Raw genomic sequence first — 19,188 nt, forward strand, 5'->3', positions numbered from 1 at the left:
GGACACATCATGAGAAGACCTGATTCACCAGAAAAGACAATAATGCTGCGGAAAACAGAAGGGAGTAGAAAAAGAGGAAGGCCAAACAAGAGATGGATTGATTCCATAAAGGAAGCCACAGACTTGAACTTACAAGATCTGAAGAGGGTGGTTTGTGACAGATGCTCTTGGAAGTCACTGATTCATAGGGTCGCCATAAGTTGTAATCGACTTGAAGGCACATAACAACAACAACTAGTTTGTATGTAACCTGTAACACTTAACATATCCATATCACTTTGGAGTATTGAGAGAGCTTCACCTATATTATCCTAATGCTATCCCTACAACAACGGCCCTTTAAGGTTGATCTGTAGCATTTATTATCCTTCTTAATACAGATGGGGCACTGAGCCTGGGAGAACCCCATCTCTTCACATGGCTGAACTCCTTTGCTGCCTCAGGCTATATGCTCCTGGCTGTTGCATGACACCAGTTAACTGTTTTAAAATAGTTGCAGTGAAGGAGCTGCACTTTGACTTGCTTGTGCAGTTGGTGTTGTGTACTTTGACCCCCATAGCAGCCTTTGCCAACCTGGTGCCCTGCAGTTGTTTTGGACTACAACACCCATCAGCCCCTATGCTGGCTGGAGCTGATGGGAGTTGTGGTCCAAAGCATCTTATCTGGAGGGCACCACCTTCATGATACCACAAAGGCCAGCCAACTCTTCTTTTATTTACACACTTAACAAAATGTATATACCATTTGATTGTAATAAACCTTCTAAGCGATTTACAAGAACTAAATTAGCCGGCTTACCCTGGAAATTAGCTTGACTTCGCAGTGAAGATTAGACATCTGACTTCAACAGGGCATGTCCCGCCAGATAAGAAACCCACACCAAACAGCTACAAATGTCGGTCACTATATTCCCCAGTGGAAATTGGAAGGTTGCTGATCTGTCCCGAAATACAAGGGCATCACCCACCTGACAGGCTTCTAACTGTGCACCGCCTCTAAACCTGCAGGCACGCCAACTCACTCCAAGACATCCATATAACTGGAATTTTGTACACACACACACACAGTTGCCTGTGAGGTTGAGCTGATCCTGTGCTCATTTGCCCCAACTTGTCTTCCTTTCAGAATGGTGGTGTCTTTCTTTCGGATTAACAATTAATTAAATAAATTTATATCCCACCTTTCCCCCAAGGAGCTTGAGGTGACCTGAAGCAGTCTCTCCCTCCCTAGTCTATCCCCACAAGAACCCTATGAGGTAGGTTGGGCTGAGTGTAACAGTGACTGGCAGCTTCATGGCTTCTTCTCCCAGGCATTTTAGCATGTGTTTTAAATTGTGTTTTAAATTGTTTTTAAAAGATGTGTTTTTAAATTTGTATATTTGTTTTAATGTTTTTAGTTATTGTAAACCACCCAGAGAGCTTCGGCTATGGGGCAGTATATAAATACAACAAATAAATATTAAATAAATGGCCGAGTGGGGATTTGAACCCTGGTCTCCCAGATCCCAGTCCAATACTCTAACCACTACACCGATTGAGTGGTGAAGGAAAGTTGTGTTATATTTTACAGAGGTGGTTTCTGAATATCCTAGGTGAGCACTGATTGGACTTTGCTCAAACTGAGCCCTGAGAAGATAGTTGCAGCACTGAATAAACTTTCTTATGGAGGGAAGACAGTCACTGTCCAGGTGACAATAACTGGTGTCTCTAACAGATGGTGCTCGTTCCAATAATCTTCTGCCTTGCCAATGGTTTGCAAAATTATTTGTTTTTCTACAAGGCGTGTCTGCTGAGGGGTTGGGGAGTAGCTTTAACACACTTTACAATCCATTTTTGCAGCTCAAGACATCACTGCTGTTATTTCACTCTCTCCGCTTGCTAAGGCAGGAGCGGCCCTTCCACACTGTCACTATTTTTGGGCCTGGTTCAGTCACATTTTGGCAAATTCAGGTTGTGCAATTAAACAAAGAGAACTATTACAATATTTATTGTACAGAAACAGAAGAGGAGAACAAAAAGCGTAGAACAAGAGCCCTATTCCAAACCTTTAGAGAAATGAAAGGGACGTTGAATAATCAACAGGAGAACATGCTGACTGACAGATGAAATAAAAGGAAGATAGAAGCAATACACTGAAGAATTATATGAAAGAGATGCAAAGATGACGGATTCATTCACGGAGGAACCGTATGATGAAGAACTAGAATTTTTAGAATGTGAGGTGAAAGCTGCTTGGGAGAAACAAATCACCAGGAACAGATGGCATACCAATCAATAGAGTTACTACAAGCTACTGAGACTGAATCTGTCCAAATTGGATGGGAGACCGCCTGGGAATACCGGGTGCTATAGGTGTAGAGGAAGGCAATGGTAAACCACCACTGAATACCTCTTGCCATGAAAACCCTATGAATATATCCAAAAAAAGACTCATAGGAGTGCCATACGTCATAATTGACTTGAAGGCATATAACAACAACATCCCATTTGAGGCTGTGAGCACTCTAGTCGACTACAGCAAAGGGTTTCCATTGGCCACCCGTGGAGGGGGAATGGGCTGATCTGCCAATCAGTTGTCAAATCTCTTTGAAGCTGATTTTTTTAAAAAACAAATGCATTCAAGCTGCTCCCACCAGGCTTTACATTAAATAGGGGCAGTGTTTGACCAGCATCGTGTGCCCCCGTTTTCAGAAACAAGAGGGGGGAAGCACTGGAACCAGCCGAACTTTAAGCATGTCTTTTCCCTAAGACTGCCACAGTTCTTGGGAAACAGATTACAGAATCAGTCCTGATGCGGAACTATGCCTCTTAGCAATCTCTTCCAGCCAGTTCAGATTTCTCTCTCTCTCTTTCTCCCTCCAGCTGCCAAAAATGGTTCCTTTCCGCTCTTACCACAACAAGTGAGACGTGGCACATATTCCAGTGCCTTCGCCACCAAAGGCTTTTAACCAGGATTCTGATGCTTACTATGAAGAACCAAATGACACAAAGTTTGAAAGCAAGAAGGCTTTAGTGGCAACAACAGGGGGGAAAGGGTTGGACAACACAGGAGGGGCAAAGTGCATTTTGGAATTGGGGGAGGGATGGGAGAAGGGGAGGGCTTTGTCCCACCGATTAGATTCATGAAAACGAAATAGCAGTGTATTTCTCATTAACATTGCCATCCTAAACATATGGGTAGGAGGGAGGGAGCTATTGATCTGGAGCGCCCTCCCTGTCCCTCACCACCTCCTCTGGCACCACTTATGAAAGTCATGCAGGATAAAGTTGTCAAGGGCTACTAGGTATGATGGCCGTGGTCTCCCTCCGCTGTCCACAAGGACCTGCTTCTGGGTTTCCCAGAGGGCATCTGGGTGGCCACCGTGAGAACATAAGGAGAGTCTGCTGGATCAGGCCAGTTGCCCACCTAGGCCAGCATCCTGTTCTCACAGGGGCCAATCAGGTGCCCCAATGGGAAGCCCACAAACAGGATCCGAGCAGCACTCTCAACTCCTGCGGTTTCCAGCAAGTGGCACTCAGAAGCACGAGGTGGCAATGACTGATAGCCCTTCTTCGCCATGAATTTGTCCAACTTTCTTTTAAAGCCATCCAGGCGCTGGACTAGGCAGGCCTTTGGCCTGATGCGGCAGACAGGCTCTTCTTATTACAGAATCATAGAACAGCAGAGCTGGAAGAGGCCTATAAAGGCCATCAAGCCCAAGCCCATGCTCAGTGCAGGAATCCAACTTAAGTGCTTTGTGATGCCCAACATCACCTTTGGGCACTGCAAGCTACTTCACTCTACAGAATGCACGTTTGCCTGAGAAAACCTCCTCCAGAAGACACAGAAAACGAGCGGAGCAGCATTCTCTGCACATGCTCAGAGGCACCCGCCTCTTCTTCATTGCATCCCAGGTGTTCAGGGATCCGGAAAGCGGAAGCAAACCAGTAAAGCTGCTGCCACCTCTTTTGTAAGAGAAGAAAAGGGAGTTGAGACAGGAATGTCAAGCAATCAAGAGACAAGATATCTCTGCCTCTCCCCACTCGGGGCTCACCTAGCCACTTCGCTTGCCACGTGTCTTCAGTTCACATCTCAAAATGTAAGGCCTGAATGAAAAAAAGGGTGCATCTCCCAAGATTGGGGGTTGCAACTCCTTGACCAGGGCGAACCCAGCCTTGTTGAAAGGAAGGAGAGGGCGAGACAGTTCATTTCACTCAGAACAGGAGCGGGGAGGGGAGATTTCGCTTCTTCTGGGCTTAGGTATGACTGAAGGGTTACATGCCGTGACAAACTGCCTTTGACCCCGAGTAGACCCATTGCCATGAGTGGCCAGAACTAGCTTCGCTCTATTCATTTCTTGAGTAAAAGTTAGCTGAATACAAGCCATGGTGACGTCCAAAGATAGTAGATCAAGCAGGAATGGCGTTAACAACGTGGCAAATCTTCTCTGCCCCGCGGGCTCCTGCCCTTCAGGGGTGTTTGGGGAGGCGTTCTGAGTTCCCATCCACCGGTGTGCCTTCGGGGCGCCCGCTCGACGGGAGTAAAACCCAGCGCTGCAGGGTGCCCTGCCGGCGCTCCGCCTCCGTCGGGGAAGCCCCGCTCGTGCGCCCTGGGAGGGAGCGAGGGAGGAGGCGCCTTGTCTGCCCCCGCCCGCCGGCCAGCCGGCCGGCTTGCCTACCTACCCTTTGCCCGCCTGCCCGCCTCTCCATTTCCCCCAGCCCCAGCGCCCCGCGCCGTCTCTCCGTCCGTCCCTCCGATGGACGAGAGTCCGGAGGAGCGCGAGGGCGCGCTGTTGCCGCCGGTCTGCGAGTCCCTGAAGGTGCTGTCGCTGTCGGGCGAGAGCCCGGTCATCTCCGCGGTCATGTTCTCGGCCGGCGTGCTGGGCAACCTGACGGCGCTGGCGCTGCTGCTGCGGGCGCGGCGTCGGCGTCGGGCGCGGCGGGAGCGGCTGGCGCCTTTCCACGTGCTGGTGATGGCGCTGGTGCTGACGGACCTGCTGGGCACTTGCCTGCTGAGCCCGGTAGTGCTGGCGGCCTACGGGCGAGGGCGGACCCTGGTGGCGCTGGCCGGCGGCGCCCGCGTCTGCCTGGCCTTCGCCTTCGCCATGAGCTTCTTCGGCTTGGCCACCATGGGCTGCCTGGGCGCCATGGCGCTGGAGCGCAGCCTGGCCATCGGCGCGCCCTACCTCTACGAGCGCCTCCTCCGCGGCCGACCCGTCGCCCTCCTGCTCCGCGGCGCCCTGCCGGCGCTCTACGCCCTGGCCGCCGCCTTCTGCGCCCTGCCGCTCCTCGGCTTCGGCCGCTACGTCCAGTACTGCCCGGGCACCTGGTGCTTCATCCAGATGCACTTCCCGCGACCGCCGCCGCTGGCCCAAAGAGGAGAGGCGGAGCCGCCGCCGTCGGGGGACAGCAAGGGCGCCGTCACCTTCTCGCTGCTCTACGCCTCGGTCCTGCTGTTCCTCATCCTGGCCGTGCTCCTGTGCAACCTCAGCGTCATCGTCAACCTGGTCCGCATGCACCGTCGGGGCAAACCCACTCGGCGGGTGGCCGCCGCTTCCTCCTCCACTTCTCCCGCGGGCGCCGGGCAGCAAGTCCCGCTCCCCCAGCTGGAGTCCCCTGAGGGCCAGGCGCAAGGCCCCCGAAGCGCCACCAGGAAGCAGCTCTCCATGTCCGAGGAGCTGGACCACCTCATCCTGCTCTCCATCATGACCATCACCTTTGCCGTGTGCTCCCTGCCGTTCACAGTGAGTGAGGGTGTGAGTGAGAAGGTGGGATCAGGACCCCCAGCAGTCCAGAATTCATGCTACCCCCGATCTGGTCCTCCTTTTTGTTCAAACCCCTAGATGCCTGGCATTGTCTGCTCCATGTCAGTGGGGCAGTGGAATCCGCTCCGGGTTTTCATCCGAACTTTCAAGGCACTGCTGTGCCTTGAAAGTTTGGTGAAAACCCGGAGCGGATTCCACTGCGCCGCTGACACAAACCCACCAGCCGCCACTGCTGCTGCTGTCACCACCTCAGCGTGAAAGGGCACTTGCAGATGCTTAGAGTCACCTCTGGCTTCTTCGTGGCTTCCCGTGGTTCAGCCCTGAGCAAGCCCTTGGGAGTAGCAATAGCCCAGTGACAGAGCACCCGCTTTGCATGCCAGCGGTCTCTGGGCCAGGCTTTGGCATCTCCAAATAAAACTACCAGGTAGGAGGCAATGGGGAAGGGTTCTGGCGGAGACCAGGCTGGTCAGGCATGTGCCTAATAAAGGCAGCCATCAGCATCTGGGGATACTGGGGGACTGCTGAGTAGGTAGAGCTGGCTCCAGGATTTTTTGGGGGGTGTGTGTGTCTCAGGCATGGGTCTCCCTAACCTGAAAGAGGCAGGCCATCCTGATGGAGAATTTTCATAGGCTTCATCTGATCTGGAAATGGTGGCCCCTGTGAGGGCGGCAAGAGTGGGTCGTATTGAGTGGGTGTACAAATAGACCGATAAGTAGCGCTGTGCCAAAATCTGCCTGCCAGTTCAGTTTTCTTCCCCTGCAGAAGAGAGTTCCATCTTCCTCTTTCCCAGGGCTCTTGAGAATTTCAATGGGTGCCGGTTCTGAGCTTACCTTACCGCTGCAAGGTGGCCGGGGGGGGGGGGCAGTGGCACTTACCCGACCTACACAGAACATAACTTAAGAAGAGCCTGGCTGCTGGATCAGCCGAGCGGCCCCTCTAGTCCAGCATCCTGTTCACCCAGTGGCCAGCCAGATGCCCCAATGGGAAGCAGGCAGGACCTGAGCGCAAGAGCAATGTGCTCCCCTCCTGCCGTTTCCAGCAACTGGCTTTCAACAGTGGGGCTGGTGCTCATTAGGTTGGCATGGTGCAAACACAGCAGCTGAGACAATCCGTCTCCTCCTGGGTTTTAGTTGAAGCTCAGGCACCTGGGAAGGTGCAGAGTGCAGATCACTGGCGAGAGGACTTGTACAAGGAAAGAAAAGGTCCCTCGCCAAAACCCCACGCAGCAAAGATCTTGCACCCACCACTAGGCATTTCACAGGAGATTTGAATGCTGCTTTTCATCATTCGTTGATGGAGAGTGGTTTTAACATTTTTTTCAGCTGATAAGGCACTTCCGATGTTCCAAAGCTCTGGATGTGCAGCCGTAAATGCTCAGCCAGGCAAATTATGACTCGTAACAACGAAAGATAAGGGTGACACTTAAGAGCATTTTCATATGTGAGGCATAAATCGCCCGGGTGCCTTCCTCCTGCGATTTACTCCAGTGCCTAAGCGCTCTATGCCTACGGCCATACTACCCTGAACATGCCCGATCTCGTCTGATCTTGGAAGCTAAGCAGGGTCAGGCCTGGTTAGTACTTGGATGGGAGACCGCCTGGGAATACCGGGTGCCGTAGTCTTGGAGGAAGGCAATGGTAAACCACCTCTGAATACCTCTTACCATGAAAACCCTATGAATAGAGCCAAAAGATTCACAGGGTGGCCATAAGTCGTGATCGACTTGAAGGCACATAACAACAACAACAAAAACGCTCTACATGTGGAAGAGAAAGCAAGAGAGGCATTTATAATGCAAATGTGCGTTATGGACTGTGCAGGGGTGTAGGCGTCCAGGGTCTCAGTGAGAGGGGTCTTAGACTCCTCACTTTTTAAAGAGCCAGATCCCAACAGAGTCCCTATGTCTCCAGTGTCCTCTGAGCCAATCAGCATGAAAAGGGAGTGTGTTAGCCACTGAGAAGAGTCTTCTACAGCAGTATTCACACCTGGCCAGATTATTCTATAATCGTAGAAAGTTGCACAATCTTAGGAGGGTGCGTGGCTGTGACTATTCTGAAGGGACCCTGCACTTCTGAATTTGCCGCTGCACTGCTGGGCCCATGTAACTTTTGCATTCCCATTACAACCCCTGTTGAAACAATGGTGGCGAAAATGCTGGGCACAGTGCTGAGTGTCTGTGAGAAGTCCGAGCCAGTCCTCACAGGTTAGGAGAAAGGATGGGATTCTGGGATGGAGACCAGAAGTCCTTGGGATCAGGCTTCATTTGATCTAACTTAAATCATTGGAAAGCACACGAGGACATGGCCAGAAGCGAAGGCAAATCTGGGTGGTGCTTTATTTCTAAAATGAGAAGGGTCACGACACCAGTCTGAAACCCCCATGGGTGTGGGGAGAGATGCTGGGTAGCTGAGGGCCATAGCTTTAGGGGTAGAGCACATTCTTTGCATGCAGAAAGTCCCAAATCAGAATGAATGCTCATTAAATAGCCAACAACGTCTGATCTCCCTGCAAACAAACAGGGATGAATGCTCAATCAGCAGGTAGTCTGGAAGCACCCTTGTCGGACTACAATTCTTAAAATTCCCTGATCGCTGGCCATCCTGGTTGGGGCTATGGGGAGGGGTTGGTGGGAGTCCCAGCAACAGCTGTAGGGCCACCGATTCCCCATTCCTCAGTTAAAGAGACTTCAGTTACGAGGTGATGGGAACAGTCTCCTTTTCTGCATGATCCAAGTACCTAAAAGAGCACCGCCCCCAATATCAACCACCGCTGGTCCTATGATTGGCAAGGGAGGCCCTGTTGGTGACGGTGCCGCTTCTGGATGCTGCGCAGTGGCGCTGAGCCGTGGCAGGGTCTTCTCGGTGGCTGTTCCCCATTTATGGAATGTCATCCCTGGTGAGTTGCATCTGTCTCCTTCATTATTGACATTCAGGAGGAGCTTTCAAACATTCCTACGTGCCCAGGCCTTTGATGGCTTGAACGTGATGCTCCGGGCAAACTTGAAATTATTAACTGTGAGGGTGTGAGTGAGGATGTGAGTGTTTTTCGTTCTTCTTAATGTTTTGCAATGTTTTTAGCCATTATTTTAATTTGTACTGATTCTGCGGCTTCGTTATTTGCTGCTGTGGGTTCAGTTAAGAGGAAAGGTGGAAGAGAAATTGAATAAATGATAATAATGCTAAGCTAGACAGACCATTGGCCTGATTCTGCACACGGCAGCTTCAGATGAATTGGAATGCAGAAATGAAGGGCAGGGAAAGGGTTCAGTGCCTCCTATCATCCACCTCATCTACTGTATATATCCCTGATCAACACCCCAGCAACAGAAGCAACTTTTCCTGCTCTAAAAGGATTGCTGAGCAATCAGCACACTTGTCTGCATAATGTTAGTCCCACCTTCTGGCCACTTTCCAGGCTTTCAGGGCATAAAAAAAAATCCTTTAAAAATGCAATAAAATGTAAAACATTTAAATGGCTTTCTGTTTATACGTGTTCAGGTTTACTGCACGACATGATTGAGCCAGTCATATAAACAAGCTTGAGATCCCAAGGATCTGGCTGCGATATAAGCACAGCAGCGCTGCACTCAAATTAGCCACAGACTTTGTAGAACATTTGAAAACCACACTTAGAAAAGCCGGCACGCTGAGTCAACACACACAACTAAGGCAAACATCCTTTCCATCGCTGGAGTGTCGTCATACTTTTACTGAGGTGCGCATCACAGCCCTTATAACATGTGTATATATTCCGTGTGTCTAGGACTCCAACCTTGGCCACGCTGGTGCCCTCCAGATGGGAGTTGTAATCCACAACATATGGAGGGCAACACATGGTGGCCAGGGCTATAGCAGATGTACCTGTTGGGGTGTGCGTGTGCACTGGACCGACCACTTTGAAAAGGGTTCAGTAGATCCAGAGAGGAGAGGTCTCTTCCAATAGCTCATTGCTCACAGGCCGTCTCCTTTAGAGTTCCCGTCGAAGGGGTTCAAATGAGAGGAGAGATGTGTTCCCTCCACCTGTTTGTGGACATCTGGGTCCCCTCTTAGGCCAATTCCAGAGGGCCTGTTTGTTGAGCATTCATCCTGATTTGTTTGCAAGGAGCTTAGATGGTGTTGGCTATTTAATGAACATTCCTTGTTTGCAGGGAGATTAGGGCCCACCCATATCAAACTGCAATATCCATGTTTTCCATATTCGGTTGGTGGCCTCCAGATCCATTCATGTCCCGTTTCTGGTTGGATTATTGTGAAAACCTGATTATCAAGCATCCACACGTGTGGGCATGGGCTGCTGCCCTAAGTCCGCCCCTTTTCCACGATTGGTCCATAACGGTTGTCTGCTTTCTGTGCGCTTTTTTGGGAGAGCACAGAAATGTGTATTCTTTTTTTTTTAATTCCCACGCATGTGCAGGTTTGTGGATGTGCTGTTGGGTGGGAAGGAGACAGGGAGCTTGGCATATGATGGAGAAACACCCATGGACTCTGCCTATTGCAGGAAAGTCCGTGGCATTGCATCCAAGCGCAGAAATATTTATGCGATTGATTATCGGTTTAGGAAAGCATATCGGCTTTTCGGTGGTGTTCCTAATGCAGATTTGTGAACGTGGAAATCCGTACTAGCTTGCACCGTCATATGGACGATGGTGAATTAATGAGGACACAAAGAGATACACTGCAGATTATACAGTTGTATGGACTAACGGCCCTGAGACGACGCTGCTCTCCCACACTTCCCTGTCGCTTTCCTTTATCGTAAAAATTCTGATCTTTTGGGGATGCGAGTTTGTTGCTCAAGACCTCCCAGTCAGCTTCAACGGCACAACCTGAATTTGCTGGTATGTGATTAAATCCCGCCTGAAGAGAGTGACCGTAACACTTAGAAATACTTAGAAAGAGGATGCCCTTTGAAAGTCCACCCATTTGTATGTGCATTCATTTCAGTCCAGAAGGGCACTTCTTGAGTTGTCTTTTTTCTTTGGTGGACCTTCAAGGTCCTCCTCCTGTCTCCAAAGAGGACGGGCCGTAGCTCACTTGGAAGAGCATCTGCCATGGGTGCAGAAGGTTGCAGGTTCAATCCCTGGCATCTCTAGGTGATTGGCCCCCTGGAGAGCTGCTGCCGGTCGGTGTACACAGTACTGAGCTAGATGGACCGGTGGGTCTGATTCAGCACCAGGCAACTTCCTATGTAGCTAAGGTGATGTGCAAGGGGGGGGGGGAGAGTTCCTGTGCAGTCTCCCACTCGTGCAGTGACCAGACCAGCTTTGCTTCAGCAAGTGGCTTGCATTGTGTGTTTACAGATTATTCCATGAATTATTTGGCATCACTCTTTGGCATTTCCTTTATTTTGTTTTCATTTTGGAAGGATTGCCTCTCCCTCCTCCCCACCCTGTTCCAGTTATTTGGTCCAGCTGATCATTCTGCAGTTCGTTGTTTGTTTCTTAGTTCTGTTTATCCATTTTTGCTCATATTACAATTCAGGCCAAGGAACACCTTGCATCAAGGGGCAGGGAACCTGCAAGACCCTCCAGATGTTATTTATTGTTGTTGATTAATTAAATAAATTTATATCCCACCCTTCCTCCCAGTAGGAGCCCAGGGGGGCAAACAAAAACAGTAAAAACACTCTAAAACGTCATAAAAATAGACTTTAAAATATATATGTTCCTTTGCCCTGACAGCAGGTCAAAAGGATGAAACAGTGAAATTTGAAAATGGAGGAAGTTCCCAGCTCATTCTTCTTGCTTCTCATGGATGCCGATGGAGTCATTGCCAGCTGATGGGTCTTTTTTTCTAATATTGATATCATGCTGGGGTGTGCATCCTCAAATATAGTAGTATTATTATTAGTAGTAGTAGTAGTCACTTGTTACCCAGAGGTCTCCAAGCAACTTTCAGCATTGCTAAAAACTAAAGGCAAAGAAAAGGGATAACTTTGCTCTGTAATTAATTATTACTACTTATTATGGCTACTACAGCCTTTTCTTATTTCAGATAAACAAAATTTTGAATCGTTTGCCTCCATTGTTGCTTTCCCAATATTTTTTAATTGAGCTTTACAATTCCATTATGAAACAAATGAGTACCAACATTTTAAGGACTCTCTCGCTCTCTCCGGTCCCATCCTGAAGTTTCTATTATGACAGGATAGTGGCATTTAGTTGTTGCTTCCAATATTTAGCTCTGAGTCGTAAGAGCGTTTAAACATCTCCAGCTCTGCACCTCATTTACTTTTTCTCATCCGGCTTAGTCAGAGCCTGAAAAGGAACAGCTGCTGAAACGGTGACCAATGGCTGGGAACGGAACGTCACACTTGACCCCTTTTGGGGGGGGGGAGGTGGAGTGCCTGGGACCATTTTGTTCATGGGCGTCCGCAATAATTTTTCTGGCAGGAGGAGGCAAATTTTTCTGCAGGAGGCAACGTAAAACACTGAAAGGGGAAGCAGGATAATTTCTCACCGAAAATCAGAACAGTGTCTAAGGTTATCCATTGCTGAAAGGGATCAGTGCGCTGTTGGAGGGAGTGTGTTTCTGAATGCCAGTTGCTGGAACCTGCAAAAGGGGGGAGTGCTCTGGTGCTCAGGTCCTGCTTGCAGGCCTCCCATTGGGACCTCTGGTTGAGAGCAGGATGGGCCACTGGCCTGACTGACCAGGCTCTTCCCATGTGTATGGAAAGCCCACAAGTGGGACCTGAGGCATACCTCTGCCGGTGGAGGGGGGAAGGCAGTCGTTCAGTGGTAGGACATGTGCTTGTCATGCAAAGGGTTCCAGGTTCAATTTCCAGGGCACCTCCAGATTGGACTGACAGAGATTCCCTGCCTGAAACCCTGTAGAGCTGCTGCCAGCCAGTGTAGACAGTATTGAGATAGATGGACCAATGGTCTGACTCTGTATAAAGTGGGTTTTCTTGTTGTTCCTCTGTTTAGCAAACATGGCACCAGGTTGGGGAAATCTGGTTCAGCAGCACATCATACCAATGTCATTATTATTTTATTTATTTATTTATTTAAAATATTTCTATCCTGCCCTTCTAATCTATAATAGGGCACTCAGGGCGGCTTACAATAAAATCGAACACATACATAATAAAATTGTACGCAATAAAGATAACAAAAAACATTAAAATAAATTAAAATACATACAATGCAATTAAAATACATAAAATTACACAGACATACACACATATATGCATGTATAGGAAGTGGTACTGAAGGGACTACTGAGGTAAAAAATGTAACATAGAAGGCATAAAATCAGTGTCGGGCTCTACCTTCAGTCCCTCCCAAAGGCTCTCTGGAACAAGATCGTTTTCAGAAGTCTCCAGAAAACCAACAGGGAGGGAGCAGAGCAGGCTTCTTGGGGTAGGTGAAGACCCCAAGACAACTTCTCTTGATATTCTTGCCTTTTGAGGAGTCGGTTGAAAGAACAGAAAAGGGGGAAAGCTCAGTAAAGAGAGGGTGGGCAGGAGGAGGGGGAAAAAGGAGGCTGATGTAGCCAAGCAGGCAAGAGCAGAGACACAAATTTACCTCGGAATGTGAGCCAGACCCTCAGCAATTTCCTGTGCTCTGCTCCAACCTTATAAAGAACCTTTTTGCCGCAATCCAATTAAGTCAACACAATTTGAATAATTAGAAACGTTTCCTGCATTAAGAGCCTCACATCATCCTTTGCAGCTTTTTGCATCCTGGCTCTGTAGATGCTTGAGATTCAAAAGCAGATCTGGACATGTTTCCTCTCTTGATGGTTATCTCTGGATGTGTTCAGAGTTCTCTACCCTGTGCAAGTTAAGACAGTTGTCTCTAGGGAAATGATCCGGAAAGTATGTGTGCATGCGTGCGTACGCACACTGTTCTTATCACCTTGCTTTCCATCCTTCAAGCGGAGGAAGGAAGTGGTGAGAAGAGAATCTACCTCATTTTGTGCCCTCCAGCGGTTTTGGACTACAACTCCCAACAGCACCAGGCTGGCAAAGGCTGATCTATGCCCAGAGCCAGTTCATGACTGAGGCTGTATATACACTACGGATAGGAGAAAATATCCACTAAATTGGACTGAGTACCGGATTCCAACTGAATTCGACAATCCTCTATCTTTTCAGACCAGCACCAATTTCTTCTGGCAGGCTGTAATTGACATGGATTTTGCAGCTGTAGCTGCAATTGGCAAGAATATTTCTTTTAATTTCCCCCCTATTTTAAGTAATTATCTTCGTAATCAAAGCTGCTGCATCCATAACTGTAGATGTGATAACGATCGCCATTTATCCATTATATATTGGGGGGAAATTGCGTAATCACCATTCAATGCAAAACATATTGGCTGCCTGTCCTGCTCTAGACTATACAAGTTCCCAATGTCAAATCATCCTGCAATTTTGTGTTTTAAAAACAAGCCAGCTCAGAGCATTTTGAATCTCCATCCTCTTGTGTGGGAAACATTACAATGATGAGACTGATCCGCGCTACCTGCCCTGCCTCGCTTTTTTTCATTCTCCTGCTATTACACTGTGATTGTAGACAGTACACCAGCCATACTTGGACAGGATTGTCCAGGGGGGGCCCCCCAGGCTTTTTAATCTATACTGCTGATGTGTGTGTGTGTGTAATAGCGAATAGTGAAAGTGAAGGGAATCATTAAGCAGCACATCAGTTCCCCAAGGCAAGAGACAGACTCAAAGGCGATTAATCTGCCTCATTGATATGTAAATGGGGGGAAATCCCACATGGAACACTGTGATCATTCACATAAGCTTTGACCCTAAAGATTATGTGATTTTTTTCCACCACCAAAAGAACCCACTGGAACAGTGATCGTTTACATAAGTATTTACATTAACAATTACACAATTTTTTCCCGTCAACAAAAAACCCTCTGCAGATTGAATCACCCAAAAACACACACAGTAGATCGAATCAGCAAGTACCAGAGCAAGTAGGAAGGAAAAAAATGGTGGATCAGGTTCAAACAATGGACTGTTGGAATATAAGCGGATCGGAACTAGGCAATGAACCCTTAGTATACACCATACATATAAAGCACATATGACTTCCCCCAAAGAATCCAGGGAACTGGAGTTTGTCCAGGGTGCTGGTAATTGTAGTTCTGTGGGGATAAACTACAGCTCCCAGTATTTTGGAGGGGAAGCTATGTGCTTTCAAATGTGCTTTAAATGTATGGTGTGGATACGGCCAAGGCTGCATACACAGACGACATTTAAAGCACATTTCCCACCCTTGTTGTTGTTGTTATGTGCCTCCAAGTCAATTACAACTTCTGGCGACCCTATGAATCAGCGACCTCCAATAGCATCTGTCGTGAACCACCCAGTTCAGATCTTGTAATTTCAGGTCTTTGGCTTCCTTGATGGAATCAATCCATCTCTTGTTTGGCCTTCCTCTTTTTCTACTCCCTGCTGTTTTTCCCAGCATTATGGTCTTTTCGAGTGAATTGTGTCTTCTTATGATGTGTCCGAAGTATGATAACCTCAGTTTCATTGTTTTAGCTTCTAGTGACAGTTCTGGTTTAACTGTAGTTTGCCCCTCACAGAGCTACAGTCCCCAGCACGCTTAACAAACTACAGTCCCCAGGATTCTTTGGGAGGAGGGAAGAATGTGCTTTAAATGTATAGCGTGTACGACTAGATCACCCATCAGCCCAGCATCAAATGGCTGCCCTGGCTAGGGCTGATGGGAGTTATAGTCCAAAACATCTGGAGGGCACTAGGCAGGGAAAGGCTGATCTATGCCCAGAGCTGGTTTCATGCAGACACATTATGCCTGGATTTCTCCTTCTTTTTTTTAAAGCAATGATCTTTTTTTACTTCTTATGACATCATTTATACCACAAACCTTTACAGAAAAATGAGGGCAGGGGAAGAGAGGGAGAGATTAATTGAATCTGTTCTCTTTTCCCAATTCAAATGTTCTAATATTCTTTACACCTTATTTAATCCCGCTTTTATTGTGGCTGTTTTGTTTTTTCCCTTAGAAGTAATAACTCTGGAAGGACTAATAACCAACTCCCCTTGTGTTGTTGGTACAGAGCCCCCAGTTTTACTATTAGTAGTAAAAGCTGTGCTAGAGAACAATGAGGGCTAGTGGCATGATAACTTTTCACCACCAGAGTATTTGTACTACATGGGGAGCAGTAACAATGCTTAGGGCATGGCCCATTCCCACTCCCAAGAGCTATCCTATAAGGTCCTTGTCCTTCAACCTTGGGTCCCCAGATGGTGTCGGACTCCATCTTCCATCAACCTCAGCCAGCTTAGCCAGTGGCCAAGGATGATGGGAGTTGTAGTCCAACAACATCTGAGGACCCAATGTTACAGGTTGTTCAATACTTTCTTCCTGCCCCTCCTCCATTTTGCCAGCCCTCAACTACACATTGTGTTAGGTGTACCACAACACACCCAGCATTTATGGGGGAGTGGGAGGCCTGTCATCACCCCACTCCCTTAGAGAACCCAGCAGTCCTCTCTCATCCCCAGTATGTAGGATCTGTCTCTGAGTAGTCTCTCCACAGGCATACCGGGCAATCGTTGGACATTTTTATATATTAAGCGGTATAGAAATAGTCTAAACAAACAAACAAGGGATCATTAAGGGACTCTTTCAACAGGCCTCCCATTTAGCATCACGGTCAGGATGCTGCAATGCGCTCAATCAGCAGAATGCACCATTGCGCTCCGGGCTGGAAAAACAGGAGGAAAAAGAACCTTTTGAAATAAAAAGTCCCATGGAGCTCAAGGAGATGGAGCATACCCAATTATTTGTAGAACTTTATTTATTTATTACATTTCCATCCCGCCCTTCCTCCCAATAGGAGCCCAGGGCAGCAAACAAGAACACTAAAAACAATCTGAAACAGACCTAGAAATATATTAAAACAAAACGCCTTCCTTTCCTTTCTACTTTTGCCCTCTCAGGGATCCTTACAACAGCAAGGCTTAACATAACCCATTCTGGCTGGGGCCGTTGTAGTCCAAAACCTCTGGAGGGTGCCAGGCTGTAACTAACGCACTTTTGCTCCATTTTCTCTCTCTCTCTCCCTCTCTCTCCCTCTCCCTCCCTCCCTCCCTCCCTCCCTCCCTCCTCTCTCTCTCTCTCTCTCTCTCTCTCTCTCTCACACACACACACACACACACAGACAGAAGTGGGCTATGACTTCAGACCTTGCTTCTGCCATGAACTAATCAGGTGGCCTTAAGCACACCGCTCACTCAGCTTTGTAAGGACATCAGAAGAGCCTGGCTGCTGGATCCGGCCACAGGGGCCCCCTCTAGTCCAGCATCCGGTGCCCACCAGATGCCCCAACAGGAAGCCCAGAGGCAGGGCTTGAGTGCAGCAGCACCTCTTCCCCTCCTGCAGTTTCCAGCACCTGGCCTTCAGAGGTATACTGTCTCCGACAAGGGAGGTGGAGCATTTAGCTACTATGGCTGCATTATGAGTGAGGTTATTGATCCTGACCTACCTCACAAGGTCCTGGTAAGGATCATACGACAAGAGCTTTACAAGAAGGATTACAAGTGCTACGTACCTGCCAAACTGTTTGTCTTTCTTTCCAGATCCGCGCCTTCTTGAACCATTTCGTTGAGGGTGATTACAAGGGGGATCTTCGGGCGATGCGGTTCCTGTCCTTTAATTCCATCATCAACCCCTGGGTTTTTACCATCCTGCGCCCCTCCGTCCTGCGGCTGATGCGGTCCGTGCTCTGCTGCCGGATGCCCTTCAGGCCCCGAACTAAGAACAGGCAGAGGCCTGCCCTTGCCAAGCCAAAGCCTGTCGAACATGCTGACATTTGCAGGCAGTAGCTGTCTCATGCGCTTGGAGAAGACATTTAGAAGCCCGTCTGTGAATGGCTCCTCAGGGTAACTTCAGAAGCACGACTGGAAGTTGCATTTTCGGGTTGACGTGTCTGCTGGGTATCGAAGTGGGCCGCATCCTGCCTGGTCATAGGCTGTCCTGCCTCGATGCAGGAGGATCCTAGCAGTTCATCTGGAAATACTCCGATGACAGCATTAGACTAAATAGGTGAAGGAAGCACAGGAGTATAGAAAGAAGCCTTATCGTGAGTCAGAGTGAGCTCAGTATTGCCTACACTGACTGGCAGCAACTCTCCAGGGTTCCTCATAAGGGTCTTTCCTAGCCTTACCTGGGGATGCTGCTGAGGGCCGAACCTGAGACCTTCTCCATGCAGAGCAGGTGCTGTATCACTTAGATGGTTCAACCCTTCTTTGCAGAGAGGGAGGAAGGGGGGGAGAATTATCTCCTTGAAGAACAGTTCTTTCTTTGCAAAATGCACAGTAATCAGAGGTGTCACGTTTACCTGTCCTTCTCTGTGATAAAGCACTGGGGCCGATGCAAAGCAAATGACTCATGCTGTGTAAATGGCTGCTGGAATAAAAAATGTAAATGTACTGCCTTAAAGTCAATTCCGACTTACAGCAACCCTATGAATAGGGTTTTCATGAGGCTGAGAGGCAGTGGCTGGCCCAAGGTCACGCAGTGCACTTCATGGCTGTGTGGGGATTCGAACCCGGGTCTCCCAGGTCTCAGTCCAACACCTTCACCACTACACCACACACTTGAGTATTTACGTTGAGTAACATTTGAAGTGGGAAACGGAAAGCGGGATTGGACCAAGATGAAGGAGGTGTGAAAATTGAAGGGAGAAACATCAGTAATTAAGATATGCAGATGATACCATACTATTAGCACAAACCAGTAATGATTTGAAATGAATGCTGATGAAAGTTAAAGAGGAAAGCACAAAAGGACTACAGCTGAACGTCAAAAAGACTAAAGTAATGACAACAGAAGATTTAAGTAACTTTAAAGTTGACAATGAGGACATTCAGCTTGTCAGGGATAATCAATACCTCATTGTTGTTATGTGCCTTTAAGTCAATTACAACTTATGGCGTCCCTATGAATCAGCGACCTCCAAGAGCATGTGTCATGAACCACCCTGTTCAGATCTTGTAAGGTCAGGTCTGTGGCTTCCTTTATGGAATCAATCCATCTCTTATTTGGCCTTCCTCTCTTTCTACTCCCTTCTGTTTTTCCCAGCATTATCGTCTTTTCTAGTGAATTAGGTCTTCTCATGATGTCTCCAACGTATGATAGCCTCAGTTTCATCATTTTAGCTTCTAGTGACAGTTCTGGTTTAATTTGTTCTAACACCCAATCAATACCTCGGCACAGTCATTAAACAAAATGGAGACAATAGTCAAGATATCAGAAGAAGGCTAGGACTGGGGAGGGCAGCTATGAGAGAACTAGAAAAGGTCCTCAAATACAAAGATGTATCACTGAACACCAAAGTCAGGATCATTCAGACCATGGTATTCCCCATCTCTACCTATGGATGTGAAAGTTGGACAGTGAAAAAAGCAGATAAGAGAAGAATCAACTCATTTGAAATGTGGTGTTGGAGGAGAGCTTT

The 19,188-nt window shown here is 48.1% G+C and overlaps 1 protein-coding gene and 1 non-coding gene across 2 annotated transcripts; both read left to right on the plus strand.

Moving 5' to 3' along the window:
- The first annotated feature begins 4,743 nt into the window (after positions 1-4,743).
- On the plus strand, positions 4,744-18,236 carry PTGER2 (prostaglandin E receptor 2). Its single transcript, XM_061613318.1, has 2 exons — positions 4,744-5,722; positions 17,309-18,236. The coding sequence occupies exons 1-2, from the start codon at positions 4,841-4,843 to the stop codon at positions 17,552-17,554; spliced, it is 1,128 nt and encodes a 375-aa protein (XP_061469302.1). The 5' UTR covers positions 4,744-4,840; the 3' UTR covers positions 17,555-18,236.
- Positions 7,247-7,365, plus strand: LOC133378682 (5S ribosomal RNA). The gene has a single exon (XR_009761106.1). It is a non-coding gene; the product is annotated as a 5S ribosomal RNA (ribosomal RNA).
- Positions 18,237-19,188: the final 952 nt, after the last annotated feature.

The sequence above is a fragment of the Rhineura floridana genome, chromosome 2, assembly GCF_030035675.1.
Source record: "Rhineura floridana isolate rRhiFlo1 chromosome 2, rRhiFlo1.hap2, whole genome shotgun sequence".
Classification (NCBI taxonomy): domain Eukaryota; kingdom Metazoa; phylum Chordata; class Lepidosauria; order Squamata; family Rhineuridae; genus Rhineura; species Rhineura floridana.